The sequence below is a fragment of the Hesperophylax consimilis genome, chromosome 21 (assembly GCF_061612785.1).
Source record: "Hesperophylax consimilis isolate HC1 chromosome 21, BYU_Hcon_1.0, whole genome shotgun sequence".
NCBI classification, from domain to species: domain Eukaryota; kingdom Metazoa; phylum Arthropoda; class Insecta; order Trichoptera; family Limnephilidae; genus Hesperophylax; species Hesperophylax consimilis.
This window is the reverse complement of record NC_142856.1, coordinates 15,343,103-15,359,706: the sequence shown is the minus strand read 5'-3', so window position 1 is coordinate 15,359,706 and position 16,604 is coordinate 15,343,103. Positions and strand designations below refer to the sequence as shown.

Sequence of the window (16,604 nt, the reverse complement as noted above, 5' to 3'; positions counted from 1 at the left end):
AAGTTTTTTTTTAATTTTTAGAACTTTGACTTTAATTTCCCTCAAGGTGTATAATCTTTGGGGATGCTGTGTGGAGGGTCAGTATAATATAATAGTATGTATAAAGCAAAAAGTATTTATAAAGGAATGTCATCTTTGGGAATGTTGTGTAGAGGATTTTTTTAAATAGAGGAAATTTTGGGAAGATGGGCAGGAATAGGAGTGACGTATGGATAGATCCCTCCCACTGCGGTAAGAACCAACAGGATCCTCCCCACCCAGCCCGCCACGCAACTCGTGGGCAGAAGCATCTGCCACTAAAAGAGCTGGACAAACCTCACCCTTTAAACCTGGGCATCCCTGGTAACCCATTGGCCTCTAAATTGTAGAGCTAAAAAATTGGCCTATACCTCTGAATTAATTTTATACCAATTTTTAAAAATCTGCAATGGTGTACTAAGGACGGGTTGTTTCAGAAGTTGAACAATTCTTTAAATTTTAAAGTTCTGTTATTTTCAGTTTTGTAAAGTAACTGGCCCATAATGATATAATAACAGAACTTGAATAGGACATTCACAGAACTCCCAAATGAACATTGATGAATTGTTCAAATTCTATGAAACAACCCATGGGACAGGTGTCAAATTTGAATAATTTTCAAGTTCTGTGAGAGTTCTATTCAAGTTTTTTTATGATTTCAGTTTTGTCAAGAAACTGGCCAATAATGATATAATAATAGAACTTGAATAAAACTTTCACAGAACTTGCAAATCGATTTTGAAATTTGATGAATTGTTCAAATATTGTGAAAAAACCTGTCCATAATCTAATATAACTTTTGAACATTAATCTTATTGACATCATTTTGCTGGGGTATATTATGTAAAATGAAATTTCTTATTTGGTATGATGCACCAATTCATCCACAACGCGTTTTTAGAGTCCAGAACCAATCGCCATTTTGAAAAATCACTATTACATTGATCACTAACAAAACTTCATTCGTTATTTTTGAGGAAAAACTTTACGCACACATTATTTTGCCAGTGCGAAATAAAGGCTTCATTATCTATAGAGCGATTGATATTTAAAATTTGAAACTCAGATATGCCCTGTACGTCCGTTTTTTGTTTTTAAGCCAATATACTTCAAGCCTGTCGTGCTGTCGTTATTGGATTGCAAGACATAGTGATAAACCCCGCCGGGCAGACGGGGTTTGAGGCCAATGAGTTCAATTACCAACTGTAGAAAACTACTTAGACTGGTCTATGGCAGAGGTAGGTGTTTCTTTTCCAATGAATGGTTCCTGGAACAGCTTCCCAAATTGAAAAGCAGACTACTTAAAAGAATTGTAATTTTTTAGTGGCTGATTCGACTCACGGAAGAAGATGGAGTTGATGGCCCACCCGATCATGCCATACAGCAGCGAGTCGAAGAGCACCACGAAGCAGGATAGCGAGATGCTCATGTTGTCACGGGCCGTGGGGGAGCCCCAGACGTTGTCCCAGCGGAGACCGGAGCCCTGGACCTCGTAACGGGCTGTCTGGAGCAGGCCGTAGGAGAAGCCGCTGGACATTGAGAGGCTCTGGAAGATAACAAATAAAACAGTTTCATTCGGATATTTGGTAATTTTTACACTGGTTTGTCACTACTGTTCACTAAAAATAACCGGTTCTTCAGAAAAATAATATCGACAGTTTCAGCGACAGCAAAGGAACTGGTTCCTTATAACTGGGAAAGAAATATCGACCATCTCTAGTTAGGATTCTGTTTGTTCTTTTTGTGTTCTGAAAAGTAAGTTGATGTTAATGAAGAGATAAAACGACATAAATGTTTTGAGGGTGTATCCATGTGCCGGAAGTAAACTCAATTATTTCTTAGTTCAAGTGAAGTTCATTGATCAGGGTTTTGAACATTCATTTCTTAATAAATTGATCTGCATTAAAATTTTATCTTCAAGATAATCAATTTCATCGGACCACCTTGGACCTGAGTTATGTAAATTGGTGGCATCATTTTTCATTCAAATCGGTATAGATTACACTTCTTAGGATTATCTGTTCAACCTTTGCAAAAAATAAATGCTACTGAAGGCTACGGCGTTTGTAGTAAATTTTGCCGGCAAGAAATTGACATAAAAACTTGCTTGTTTAACAGAGCCTTTAGACATAAAAAAATATAGAAAAATAATTGCACAGAAACCAGGTTAGCTAACCTTTTCTGCAACAGATTTAAATCTGCTCCTATGGCGATATTATCAAACACAACAAAGATAGCCAATCAATTACGAAGAAATTAAAAAATAAACTTACAGCCAGCATTTTTTGGGATAGAGTCAGTTCTGCCTCCATGGCAATAATGATTATGAAGGGCATATAGGAGAGCAAGTACAGGATAGCGGCGCTCACAGCACCCAGACTGGCAGAGCGGAACATTGCAGATATCATGTAACTAGAACAAGAATGGATACTTAGTAGATAGAGTTGGACATGAAGAGCAGATGGACGGAAAAATGAGCGTAAGGAGAAAATATAATGGGCAAATGTAGGTACGGAAGAAGTCGGAGATGCCCCAAGAAGACGTGGCTTTAGTGAATCAAAATTTTCTCAATTTTCTGTTCAAGAGTCGGAATAAAGAATCGTATGAATTAATAACCCTACAGATGACCTGATGGATATTTATTAATTTAGGAACAACTTTATCTTTTTAACTTATTTTGAAGGTTATACCCATCAATGTAATGGTGACCGGATAACTCATCAGAATTACAATTCAACGCACCTATAAAAAGTGTTTTAAAGTCATTAAAAGTGATGAAACAAAAACTAGGTTAAATAGTTACATATGTAACCTAGTTTTTGTTTCATCACTTTTCATAACTTTATAACACTTTTTATAGGTGTGTTGAATTGTCATTTTGACGAGTTATCATGGAACCATCCTATTTTTGATGTATTATCTTTGAAAATCTGAATTTGATGGGTCGGCCGTGATGATTTTAAAATTCGATTTACACGTCGTAAATCGTATTATTACGAATTTACCTTAATTACCTACTTGAATTTCAAGGGGCAGCTGAGGAATTAAATTTTTGAGGATTTAAAACAAACAAAATGTTTTTTCGAATTACGGGGGAATTTATTAATTCGAAATTTGTATTTGATGTCCCATGGAATTAACGTGGTTAAACAGTATTCTAAAAAATTTATCTTTAATCAATGGTTAATATAATATTAACATTGTGCACAAATTTAATTAATATAACTCTCTTCAAAACATTCCCCAAATTGGGAATGCCACTGACTCTGGGCACCTGGGAGTCTTGTATGGCAATAAAAATTACAATTAGATAATTGAAAGACAATTCCTCACCAGAACATCACAATGGAGAGACCGAAGTTGAGTAGCACCAGCAGAAGCAGTCCTGTGTCAGTGTTGGGCAGGATCCCGCCCCACTTCAGCACGGCGCATAGCACCAACATAGTCAGGAGTACCTCCAGCAGCGAGGCGATGGCCCAGGAGAGGGTGTGGAGCTGTCTCTTCATACCCATTACACACATCAACTGGAATTAATTAGTCCAGATTTAGTGATCAAGATATTGCTATAAATTATTAGATAAACTGGAAGATCATGTAACAATAATGGTTCAGAGTACTCACAGAAGTGTTTCCAGACTCCCTCTCCCAGACCATGTTGCGTACTATGGAGGACACAGTGAGGATGAGGCAGAAGAAAAAGGCCACTATGAGGGCTTGAGACTCGTACATTGTTGTTTGGAAACTGCAAAAAAAGCAACAATATTAACTAACCCATTCTCTCCAAGCAGTCACAATTCTCTACCTCATGTTAGCTTCAGCTCTAATACAATAATGTTGCATACACAAAATGTAGTAATGTTGTGTCAATATACAAACACCTTACGGCTCTAATCCAAAATTGTCCCACACACAAAATGAGTGAAGTGGTGCCAATACACCAACCACCAAACCACCTGTTTTGGAGAAATACAATTAAAAAGAATTGTGTCAAATTTATACACATTGCAATACTACAGTATGATGTACGTAAGATTTAGAACAGCAGTCGTAGTATATAGTATATATATATAAGTCCCCTTCCATACACAAGCAAATGCTTTCAATGGAAGAGTAGTAAAAAAATACAAGATGTAAAATGAATTATATACCATGTAAACTTATTATTAAAAATAAAAAATAATTACAAAAAAAAAAAAAAAATATAGTATAATCCTATCTAATTGTGATCTCTTTCTCTGAATTTAAGTTACGAAATCGGCACTGAGTTTACGAAAGCACATGAATAGGGGGGTAGAAAGGTCAAGCTTACATAGTTTTCTTCTATCAGTGTTGAGTAGGTGAGGCGGCTGTTGCCCACGCGCAGAGAGTGCGTTGGAACATGAGTGAACAAGGTTAGGTTCGCTGAGAAATCCTGTCAGGAGTTAATACTATATTCCTTGTCGAAAGGTGATGATTTTAGGGCAATTATCCATCCGAATTCTGCAATTAGTTCCGAGATTTGCCGCGAGGACGCTGCTGGCGAGAATTTATAGCCGGCGTGTGCTGCTCTTTGGCGGCGATTGCAATAACTAGCTTGTGGCAGCTTTGATTGTTATTATTATTTCCTACGATTTAAACCGCTACAGAACAATATTAACTTTTTTTTTAAACTCCCCAAACACATTTATACAATCTTTTAAACAATATATTTTGATAATTTAATTATGTGTTATACGTATGAAATGAAATGTATTTTACGTTTTTGTATGGAACATTTGTAGTGCGTTTTGTATGAGGTACTCAACACTACTGCAATAGGTCGCGCTACCACTCAAAAATTCTTTTTAATGTATTTTTATTCGGGCAACATGGATACATAGATGTCAAATTAGTTGGTTTCGAGTTATATTCAAACACACTGATGGTAGAATTTTTTAGATATTTTCAGATTGAGAGAAATGTAAGTACATTTTATAAATTCCTCAATAATGCATATAAAAAATATCAGTGTCTATCGATATATATATATGTGTAACTACTTGCATATTCGAACTACCATTCTTTTGGGATTAGAGTGTCATTGTAATTTTACAAAATCGTGGTAAATCAAAGTCGCTCCACTCCGAAAGCTGAGTTACCATTTTTAACTCCCCAAACACACATATACAATCTTTAAAAAATATATTTATACAGTTTTTACGTCCTCTGTGCTCGAGGGGTAAGGCTCTCGACTAGCAAGATGGAGGTGGCGGGTTCAAATCCCGGCGTGCGCAAGTAAATGTTATTTGATTAATTTTGTTGTTTCACAAATTACTTATTCAAAATAATATATTGTATATTTGCAGCACGTTCCAGAGTGAAAGATACTCTCAGTATCGCCCTGGTGTAAGACCACCATTTGAATTAAAACGTTGCTTGAAATGGCTTTGGCTGTGTTTGGTGACCAGATCTGAAAACCTAGTACGTCCCCACCTTCCTCCTCCCCATCTCCTTCCCCTCCCCACTACCTTCAGCCTCACAACATACCACAATTGTGGATACCATAATCTCACTGGCTCCAGACTGTTGTGAGCAGTTGGCACTTATGTGCGATTTCACACAAATAAAAAACTTTACTATATGAAATAAAATTTTCCCACAAATGTTTAAAAAAAAGTTATTTAGTATCAAAGTTGAGATTTAACAGTTGCACAGTATTCGCAGGTATTTCGATACTACATACTCGAATGTTGTGAAAGAATTTATTTTTGTAAAAAGATAAATTTATTTTTATGATTTACAGCTGAGCTCTCAGCGACAGGAACATACTGAATTAAATTATAACATACTCGTCTTTAACCCAGCATGCATACGGCATCTGCTGCGTGTAGACTGCCCAGTCCTCAACTCTGCTGTCATTGATTGCCGCGTCCATTCCCATAGTCCAGGGTGCTTCTCTCTTGACCACCCCGGTGGGGCTAGCCACGGGGGTTGAAAGGTCCGCCGAAGACAGGCGCGTTGAGATGATGGCCTTGTCAATGAGGTCCTGCAGCTGCACAAAGCCTCGGAAGTAGCGAAGGTTGTCGATGAAGTCGGCATCGGGACCTGGTGCCCAGAATCTGGAAGTAGTTATTAAACGAGATATTATAACGATTGAAAAAGGTGTGCGACAATCCATCAAATATTTGCTGCCACCAGTCAATTTCTTTTATAACTATTCCTACTCTTTTATAACCGAAACTGACTTTGAGTCACAGAAAGAATCAGTTTTAAATAAACCATTTTTGACATTCCTTAACCACTCGAGCTATAGGTACTCAATTTTGTACTCAATAAAAAACATTTTAATATTATTATTCTCAAAATGATTTTGATTACACTTAATTCGATTACCCAAAAATGTCACTAATGTTCATCTCATTGAATATTTTAGATAACATTTTGTATTATGAAATTGGTGTAGATATCATTTTTAATTGTTTTCTAAAAAGATGAACATCTGTTTACACATTAATCATGTAAAAAATTGCATTTTTTTGATGTCATGAACCTAAAAAGCCCTTTCAGGTTTTTTAGGTCCATGGTGACTGTAGACATATACAGTAGACCATGGACAACATACAGAAATAGTAATATTAAGGTGAAACGGAAGCGACTCATACAATCTGTTTGCATGCCCAACTCGAAAACAACCAATATTATTTCATGTATTTTAGTACTGAAAAATAATAATACTAATAAAAAAAATTTTAAAAAATATTGGCGCTAATACCGAATTCATTATTATAACAATTAATCAAGTAATTGCGTCAGCAAAAGTATTTATTTTTTGTCTCATTTATGTGGGTGTTAGTGACTGGTTTTTTCAAAAACTATTTTTTTTTAATTCTTCCACTCGTCGTCACTGTTCATTCAGTCGAGCAACCGTCCAACCCCTCTCATCAACCCTAGCTGTACAATACCTACTGATTTTCTATGTTTTAGTTGAAAAAAAAAAATTACTCCAAATAATGTCAGGAATCACTGGTTAAGGTAAGTCAAGTATGTCCCTTAACACCCTGTATATAAATAAACCGAATTTTTTTTTAATATCCATAAATGAAATACTGAACATTTGTCGTCATATGAATCCTATAATTTCTATACCCGCTATATCCGATTTTTTGACAAAATGATCTGAGTATGACATCTTGTTCACATTTTTGCGAGCAACAAGAGGAGCCTAAAATTGAGTTTCAAAACCCTCCTTATCGCGACCAAAAACCATGTTAAAACTGCAAGTGAGAAACCAAATCCGCTATATCATACAGAAAGTTACTATCAAAACCCACTATATCGGATTCAACGAATCACAAGCAGTTATTTTGCCAAAATACAATATGGCCGCCGCTCTGACGCCACGCTCGTGTGTCAAAATGATCTACGCGTGAGTTTCTAAACCCGCCATGTCGGCTCAGTTGACTTTCAAAATCACGAAGTGAGTATCAAAATCCGCTATATCCATTTTATTTATCGAAATTACTTAATTATTGCTAGACATATATAGAAAAATAAATGCTTTTCGAAATTTTATTACTCCAATTCATTATATAAAAAATTGTAATGCATTTATTTATGTACGCTAGAGATGTGACAGTTTTTTGCAGTTTTCTCCAAATCAATGAAAGTTGATATAGCGGGTATAGAAATTACACGACTCATATTATGATGCAATGACACATTCCTTTATAATAATAATATTAAGTTAATTTATATAGCGCCGTTTTCGTGAAAAATCACCTCAAGGGTGCTGTACAATTAAATTTATTAAATAATAACAACTAGGATTCATAGTAACTAGTGACTTAGTAATTATTAAACTAATTACTAAGTCACTAGTTTTTATGAATCCTAGTTGTTATACATCTAAGACTTATTACTAGTGACTTACGACTAACATACTTACATTTAAAAATAAACTTAGAATAACTCCTTGTTTATTTCTCAATCATATCCAATGCTACTTATGCATTTGCGAACCGAAGCATGAGTTGAACCAGGAATTATTGGAGAGGAACGTAACAACCGCAAATGGCGCGAAACGTCGCTTGCGGTTGATTCGTTCCTTTCCCATAATTTCGGTTTTGTTCACAAAAACCCAGAAACACATGCGCAGTTTATAATTATAATTCAATAAAACATCTTTATAGCTTACTGGTTCTTGATTCTGCTTGTTGATGGTACATTGTCTATGTCCATTCTTATTTTGTACTCTATATTGGCTGACATCTTGGTGTTGACACTTCTATTATTATTCTCCATAAACACAACACCTGGAGCAAAAAAAAAATCAATTCATAAATTATTCTAAAAATGGAAGTACATAATAGGAGTAAGGTACTTTCTAGTAACGTTTTCTTTGGTGTTATTTGAAAGTGCTCTATTTTTAAATTCTACTAAACAAAAGCAAAGTTGTTGGTTTTGACAGATGTATTATTGGGGGGAAAACGCCATTGACTAAGAAATAGTGATATTTGAACTAACCTGCCAAGAACTCATTTAAGATCATTAGTTGTCCAGCTTTTTGCTCCAGCAAAGCTTCTGTAGCCACTGGTACGAATCGGTCCAAGCTGATGCAGTCTGTCATTTGTGAAAACTTTGTGACTAAAGCCTTCATAGTCTGTAAAAAAAAATAATAAAATTAGAAAATCATAAAAATTAAATATGTGTGCAAGGGAATAAACATCTCAAGAATGCTTATTACAATAAAAATAAATTAATATTAGTCTAAACTCATTTTCTACCTCCTGAAAATAAATGTACAGATGTTAAATGAATCGAACCAAGTACCTACCACCTTCTTGTTGAACAGAATATTGTAGGCGCACTATAATAATAATAATAATAATACCTGGATGACTTTTATAGCGCCATTTTTGTGCAAAAACACCTCAAAGGCGCTGTACAAACTTATTTCTACAGTGTTATTACTTAACTATTTATGGAGAAAATATACAGTACAATACTTACCTGGTAGGTCACTTGAGATTAACACTTAATTAACATTATCTAATTGTTTATTGGCGAAATTTAGATACAGGGTTTAGGACTTAATTGAAAAATTGAATATAACTGGACTTTCTCTTAGGATTGGTATATTTAATTTAAGGGTACGACAACTTAAAAAGGTAAGTTTTTAGTTTAGACCTGAATTCTGTTGGACTTGTTATGGATCTTAGTTCCGGAGGGAGTTTATTCCAAGCCTTCGGCCCAGATACTCCGAAAGCGCGATCACCAAACTTAGTATTTGGCTTGCGCATAGGTTCTATCAGTCTGCCTACAGCTGCTGATGTTGCTGATCTAAGCGTTGACTGCCTCAGACCAGTGTTTTCCGGGAAGCATAGTTCAGAGATGTAGGGTGGGGCCATTTCATTGATGGATTTAAACACCATCCAGCACAGTTTGTACTGGATTCTTTCAGGGCACTTGAGCCAGTGAAGGTTACGAAGGTGTTCTGAAATGTGCGAATATTTTGAAACCCCGGTTATGAGCCGTGCTGCTGCATTAAACACTGATTGAAGTTTGTCAATTTGATATTTTGGAAGGCTGGCATAAATGCCGTTGCAGTAATCGAGACGTGAGACTACGTAAGAGTTGATAAGTAGTTTTGTTGCTTCTGAAGGAAGGTTTCTTCGGACAGACTTGAGTTGTCTTAGGTGAAAAAAACCAGTGCTTACAGTCCTATTTATTTGACTTTTAAACGAAAAGTCTGAATCTAAATTGACACCGAGAAGTTTGACTGTTGTTTTTGGGATGATATCGCTGCCGGAAATAGTAATAGGTGAATTGTCTATGAAATGTTGACGTTTGTTTGTGGCTACCCAGAGGAACTCAGTCTTAGATGGATTGAGCTTCAGCTTGTTTGAAGACACCCAACGAGTTATTGCTTCTAGACATTCAGTTATACGGATCTTGAGACTATTGATTTCATTTGGAGCGCAGTAAAAATAAACTTGCTGATCGTCAGCGTAGCAGTGAGACAAGAGATCAAATGACTCGATTATTTTGGCGACAACATTTGTAAAAAGGATGAAGAGAAGTGGACCCAAAACGGATCCCTGGGGTACCCCTGAAGAAAGTGTTGCGAAGTTGGACAATTTATTTCCAACCCTCACGGCTTGTAAGCGATTGGATAAATAGGATACCAGCCATTTTTTTATGTCGGAATTCAAGCCAAATGTTTCCTCTAATCTCCTAATGAGGAATTCATGATCAATCGTGTCAAACGCTGCACTCATGTCTAGGAGTGAGATAAGTGATAACTTACCTGACTCTACAGCCAGCGTTATGTCTGATAGCATACGAAGTAGTCCGGTTTCAGTTGAGTGGAACTTTCTGTACGCAGATTGACGTTTTGCGAATAATTTATTTGAATTCAAGTGACTGGTTATTTGTGCGGCAGCAATTTTCTCCAGGATTTTTGAAATAAATGGTAAGTTTGAAACGGGCCGATAATTACCTAAGTTATCGGCGTCTAGATGTGAATTTTTCAGGATTGGTATAACTACAGCTGACTTGAGTGGTTCAGGGAAGTCACCCGTGCTAAGTGATTTATTAAAAACATGAACTAGGAATGGAGCTAAAACAGTAGAACATTGTTTTAATAACCATGTCGGTGTGGGATCAAGATACTACAATAATACAATAATAATAATATTTCTATTACAATTTCTCTCTCCTTCTCATAAACAACAAACATAAAAGTTATATCAGTACTAGGGAGCTCTCAGTGTCAGGATCACAGCATGACTCTCTCCGTCAGTTATTTAAAAATAATAATAAAAAACCATTTTATTAAAATTAATATGTATAATTTTATTTATTCTTACAGCTGTGTCTCCAAACTGCGAGATGAGATCATTCAGATTGAGGTTGGAGATGTCCAATTTGGAGTCATCGGAAGTTACTTTGGCCAGAGCATCCTGCACCAGGGGACTCTGGGCCAACTTCTGCATGGTGGCGAGACTGGCCTTGTGGAGAGTGATCTCTTCCAGGGACGAGAACCCTTCGGCCAGCTGCTTCAGCAGGGTGGTCACCTGCCCGACTTGGGAGAAACTAGAGTTCGCCTGGAAAATATTTAAATTAATATTATTTTCGATAGTGTTGGAACTATGTACATATTTTGTAAGGTCCATCCAACATAATAATTGAGATAAATTTGGCAGTTTTTGCGCTTCCTTCCTCTCACGACATGGGTCTCTTCAAGACCCAGGTTCACTTCTGAATAGGTCCTTCAAAAAACCCTCTACAGAACATCCCCAAAGTTGACGATAATAATAGGACTAGAGGGAAACCTTAGAACCTTCTGTGCGGTGTTTGTATAGTGCTAATCTGTTATGAAAATGAATTATGCATTTAAATATTTAATAATAGTTATGTTAAATATATTAGATATCACTTGTATCTCTCTTTGTGTCTCTTGCTTATATAATAATACGATTATTTCAATTTGTGTGACGTACGCTTGAAACACTACAAGGTCTGTGCGGGCCTAACAAATATTTTGCAGGTGGTTGATGTGTGTTTTTGTGATATGATGCTAGTTAGAAGCGTGTTTTCGAGGTAGTTTTTTAGTTGTGTATAAAATTATAACAAGACTGACGAGAGAGGTTCTGGATAGAAAATGGGCCACCAATCTAAAGATATGGCTGTTTTCAATGTATTAGTAAGTATTCGAAATATGTATATCTGCACACATCTCACAAAATAACAAATACTAATTGAATTTTTTATTGTTTTATTTATGTCGTTAAATTATACATAAGGTCTACACAGACCTTGTTGCACCACTTACCGCCTCCCAATGTCGCTCGTTGGAGGGTTAAGTAAGTTTATATAACTGTATTGTTCTTATGTGAGAACATATTATTTAAGAATACAAATATAAATAATGTTAACTATCGACAGTTTTTATATTTGTAATATTGCCTTCGATTATATCACTTCTGGAAAGTGGCCAAATACAACATTCAAACAATGTAGATCAACAACATTTTTGCAGTGCAATGCGAGTCGAACAACAAAAACAAAAAGTTTGGGACTAATAATAAAATATGACACTTACAGCGACAACTATCTCCCTGGCCTGCGGTGTATCCGGTGTGTACAGGATCTTTCCCATCAGCAGCGGCTTTGCGTAGCTCCACAGGATCTTACCTCCTCCCATCTTCAGGATCTCTTTGTGCATGTCTCGGCAGTAATCACCTAACAAACAAACATTTTATTACTAGTGTTCCTATTAATAAAAACTATAGAATGTTGCAACTTAGTTGCACTTTGCACACAATTATTTATATGTGAAGTGAAACCTCTATCTATCGTTTTTGAAGGATCCTATTGAAATAAACTATGAATGCGAGAAAATAATGGATGCCGGAATATAGAAAACATCTACATTCATACTTAAATATTTCATATTCTAAAAAAGATACATAATTCACATATAAATTTCAGTATTTCAGCGAGATTTTTTTGACTTCTAGGAGAATTTTTAATATTTTCTGAAGAGAAAGCACGTTTTTCACAGGACGGTACATTTTTATGGTTGAATCGCTAAAAAATTAGAAAGTAAAAAGATAACCGCACGCTATGTTAGAATGTCTAATGACAACTAATGTCAGAAGCGGCCGCCTGCAGTGATTAATCCTGCGAAATAGTACTAAAACTGCGCTAAATAAATAATTTTTGCAGTAAAATGATGCGAAGAGGAATGATCGTTGCAATTTTTGCGAGTTTTGTATGAAATTAATTCGGGACTTAAAGAAATGAACGACGCTGGAAAATGATTATTCGAGAAACGATTGGTAGAGACTTCACCCTAAAACTAAAGCAAATAATGTACTTGGCAAGGAGTCTAGTTGATCCTGGTCTGGTCCTGCGTTATTGTCCTTCAGTTCTGTGATGGCAGTGTAGAATCTGTTGGTGTTGGTATAGAATGGTTTTCCACAAGCCATGTTGCCTGCATCAGCCAAGAAGTCTTTATCTGAAATAATAAAAAATAGTGTGTTTTCATGTTTTAAATGTACAAAGAGACAGAATGGATTGAGGCCACCGAGAGAATTAAGATAGAGACATTAAGGTACCTTGTTGAAATAATGAAAACACAAACTCAAATAAAATGCAAAATGTGGTCTTCCAAAAGGAAGAGTTTTAGAACCTTAAAAAATTCTAGAAGCTTACGAAAATATGTATTATGTAGCCTGAACCGTCATTTAAAACCTTTATTGAGAGAAGCATTCTCAAATTCCCTTTCGCGTGGCACTTTCCCGCTCTTTTTCAGCACCTTGTGTTGGACAAGTGGTCACCAGATGCTACACAAAAGTAAAGCGTCCCCTATGCGACTTTTGTTTACGGCATTCTTTCTCATTAGCGTTTTAAATTCCGTCGCTGGCGTTGTCGTTGCGAAGTAGCTCCGAATTTATAACGATTTTTCCCGTATATAATTATTTTAAGTGTATAATTATTTCAAGATAATACATTATATTATAACAGCGAGGCTGTTCGAAGTATTTTTAAAACAGAAATAATTTTTAACTGTTTAAAAAGATAAAACACGTGGTGAACACGACGGAAAAGTTCGTCGGCCATTTTGTGTTGTTTGTTTATTTACATTGTGTTTTGTGTACCTTGTGTTTTGTGTTTTGGTTTCTTGTCCAATTTAACAATGAGTGGCTCCGAGATGTCATCATCCGATTCGGTAGAGATGACGGTAGAAGAAGTTAACAAGATCATTTTGCCAAAACAAAATGAGCCGAAACGAAAGTTGCCGAAATCGACCAAATCTACGAAAAAACATCGCATTGATAAACTCACGGCTCAAGTGGAGCACATTAGCTCGTTTATTCAGGATTTTATGGCGGCTAAAACATACGAAGATAGGAGAAACTTGGATTCCGACGAGGACGCATCATCGGAAGATCAAGAGATACACGTGGAGAGAAATTCACGATCTTCGCTAGGGATGGGATTAGTAAATCCTAATCATGAATTCAAGGAATTAAACCTATCGATGGCGGAAACCACGTGTAAGGAACCTACAGTTCCTAAGGCGGACGCAAACCGCGTAAAGAAAATCGAAGATTTACAACACTTCGGTTCGCCTGAATGGAACGAAGTAAGGTATGGGGAGGTCGTAAGAAAATACCTGGCCAACCCCATGTTCAACCAGTTGGAGGTTAATGGAGAGTTTCTGCATTTGAATAAGGCAGAGCAATACGCGGGGTCACTTGACAAATTTTGCGGGTCACTAAGCCATGCCCTGTTGCAGCAAAATGAGTGCCTCAAGAAATCTCTTCAGGAACTGGTAAACTGGAGTGCAGAGGAAGGCAAGGAATTGTCAGCAGGTTCCCTCTTCAAGAAAGTGGAGTCGCTATTTGCCCCGGATACGCAATATCAGACAGTGACCAAAGATGTCCTGCAGATGGTCTGTGGAAGGAGAGCAAATGCGATCCAGCATCGTAGGGATGCAATCCTTAACGAGATAAAGAGCCGCTACGTACGGGAGGCAGTCAAAAATATTCCTCCAGCAGCGGGTTATCTTTTTGAACCAATGAAGCTAGAATCCCAGATTCAGCGGATGGGAGGACTGGATAAATGCTTCCCACATTCAAGCTTCGACCCTCAGCCATCAACCAGCTCGCAGATGCCCAAGAAAGTGCCAGTGAGGAAGCCTTTTCGTGAGAGCAGGCCCTTTCGGGAAAGCAGGACGTTTCGGGACAACAAGCCCTTCCGAGACAACAAAGCCCCCCGCGGAGGGCGATCTAATCAAGATGCAAGAGGTGCGGACAAGAGGGGACCAGCCAAACCAAGAAGGAATTTTGGCAACAAGGATAGGCTATGACTATCCGGAGAAGGCGTTTCAGGGGGGGCAATTGCAGCACTTCATAAGCAAATGGGAAGAATTAGAAGCACCACCAGCACTGCTAACCATGTTGCGAGGGTACAAGCTACCCTTTCGGCAGAAACCCCCTCTAAGTATAGTGGCAGACACGGTAAGCTCAACTTATAAAACCCAAATCACAGACGAAATGACACGACAAATAGACAAAATGAAAAAGGAAAAGATATTGGAATCAGCTTCAATATCGCCTTCCTTTCTGTCACGGATGTTTCTCATACCGAAGCAAGACGGGTCATTTAGGCCGGTCTTCAACCTTCGTCGTTTGAACAATTTCTTAGCTATTAGCAAATTCAGACTTATTAATGTTAATAAGGTTGCAACATTTATTCAACCAGGCGACTGGATGGTTAAAGTGGACCTTTCTCAAGCCTACTTTCACCTTCCAATTCATGAGAATCATCGCCGTTTTTTGAGACTGATTTTTAATGGAGAACTGCTTCAAATGACATGTTTGCCTTTTGGACTAGCCTCAGCTCCAAAGGTTTTTGCTTCACTTACCAATTGGATAGCGCAAAAATTAAGAGACAAAGGTCTCAGAATAATTGTTTACCTAGATGATTTTTTGATAGTACATCAAAATGAAAATATATTGAAAATGCATACATTCGAAACTATTTCAATGTTACAAACTCTTGGGTGGATAATACAATTCAGTAAATCCACTCTGTGTCCAGTTCAGAAAATTGAATATTTGGGAATTTCATGGAATTCAAGGGACGGCTTAAAAGGCCTCCCGCAAACTAAAATAGCGAAAATAACAAATTTACTGAAACAATACATTAATCTAGGAAGGTGGTCACTTGAGCAGGCCCAGAGCCTCTTGGGTACTATTCATAGAGGCAGGCTTAACCTTCGCATGTTACAGTGTGCCAGTCGCAAGCTGCCTGCATTCAAACCGAGACGACTCCATCCCATTCCTCGGACAGAGATAGAGGAGCTGAGATGGTGGAGCAGGTCCCTGCAGACGTGGTCACCAATGCATCAAGCAGTGATTCGTCATACCCTCACGACCGACGCCTCGGACTGGGGATGGGGTGCGCAGCTAGACGACCTCAGATTGAGTGGAGCTTGGTCCCAAACACAGCAACCTCTCCACAGCAATGTCAAGGAAATGCTCGCCGTGCTGGCAGCACTTACTCCTCACGGGCCAGAGCTGTCAGACTCGGGTCTCCTGATCCAGTCAGACAACAAATCGGTGGTTGCGTACCTTCGCAACGAAGGCGGCACACGATCCAAGACATTGCTCGAAGCGACTCGTCAAGTCCTTCAGATGACAGACACGTATCGCATTTCACTGTCTGCTCACTACCTACCAGGAAGGTTCAACGAGGTGGCAGATCAACTCTCCAGAAAACGCGAACCTCCGGAGTGGCATCTTTTACCAGCAGCAACAAAATTGATTTTTGCAAAATGGGGGAGACCAACTATAGACCTGTTTGCATCGGAGACAGCTCACGTTGTAGAAGATTATGTGTCCCTAAATGTATTCGACAAAGAGGCAAGTTTTGTCAACGCTTGGACTCGAGAGTGGGATTTTCCTCTAGCTTGGGTGTTCCCCCCTCCGTGCCTCATGCCGAGAGTTCTCGCACACCTCAACCGGGCCAAGGGCCTATACCTGATTGTAGCCCCGAGATGGAAGAAAGTATTCTGGAGACCAGACTTGAAAAGTCGAGCGACGAGCCCTCCTTTC

General features: G+C 37.8%; 2 protein-coding genes across 2 annotated transcripts in view; one reads left to right on the top strand and one right to left on the bottom strand.

The window, feature by feature from the left end:
• ldd (lipid droplet defective) overlaps positions 1-16,604 on the bottom strand; it is a 193,483-nt gene that overhangs the window by 21,929 nt on the left and 154,950 nt on the right. Inside the window, exons 36-45 of the mRNA XM_089644581.1 lie at positions 12,857-12,997; positions 12,080-12,219; positions 10,845-11,081; positions 8,500-8,635; positions 8,171-8,288; positions 5,826-6,095; positions 3,640-3,760; positions 3,352-3,542; positions 2,292-2,430; positions 1,360-1,564 (exon numbers count right to left, since the gene is read on the bottom strand). Of these exons, the coding sequence (XP_089500707.1) occupies positions 1,360-1,564; positions 2,292-2,430; positions 3,352-3,542; positions 3,640-3,760; positions 5,826-6,095; positions 8,171-8,288; positions 8,500-8,635; positions 10,845-11,081; positions 12,080-12,219; positions 12,857-12,997 (1,698 nt within the window). The remainder of the gene's footprint in view (positions 1-1,359; positions 1,565-2,291; positions 2,431-3,351; positions 3,543-3,639; positions 3,761-5,825; positions 6,096-8,170; positions 8,289-8,499; positions 8,636-10,844; positions 11,082-12,079; positions 12,220-12,856; positions 12,998-16,604) is intronic.
• Positions 13,347-15,835, top strand: LOC149413657 (uncharacterized). The gene is made up of 2 exons (XM_089644582.1): positions 13,347-15,005; positions 15,780-15,835. Exon 1 carries the CDS (start codon positions 13,679-13,681, stop codon positions 14,852-14,854), a length of 1,176 nt encoding a protein of 391 aa, XP_089500708.1. The 5' UTR covers positions 13,347-13,678; the 3' UTR covers positions 14,855-15,005; positions 15,780-15,835.

Bases quoted from the DNA above. Each gene is read 5' to 3' on its own strand.
- LOC149413657 (XM_089644582.1), top strand. From the start codon at position 13,679: ATGAGTGGCTCCGAGATGTCATCATCCGATTCGGTAGAGATGACGGTA.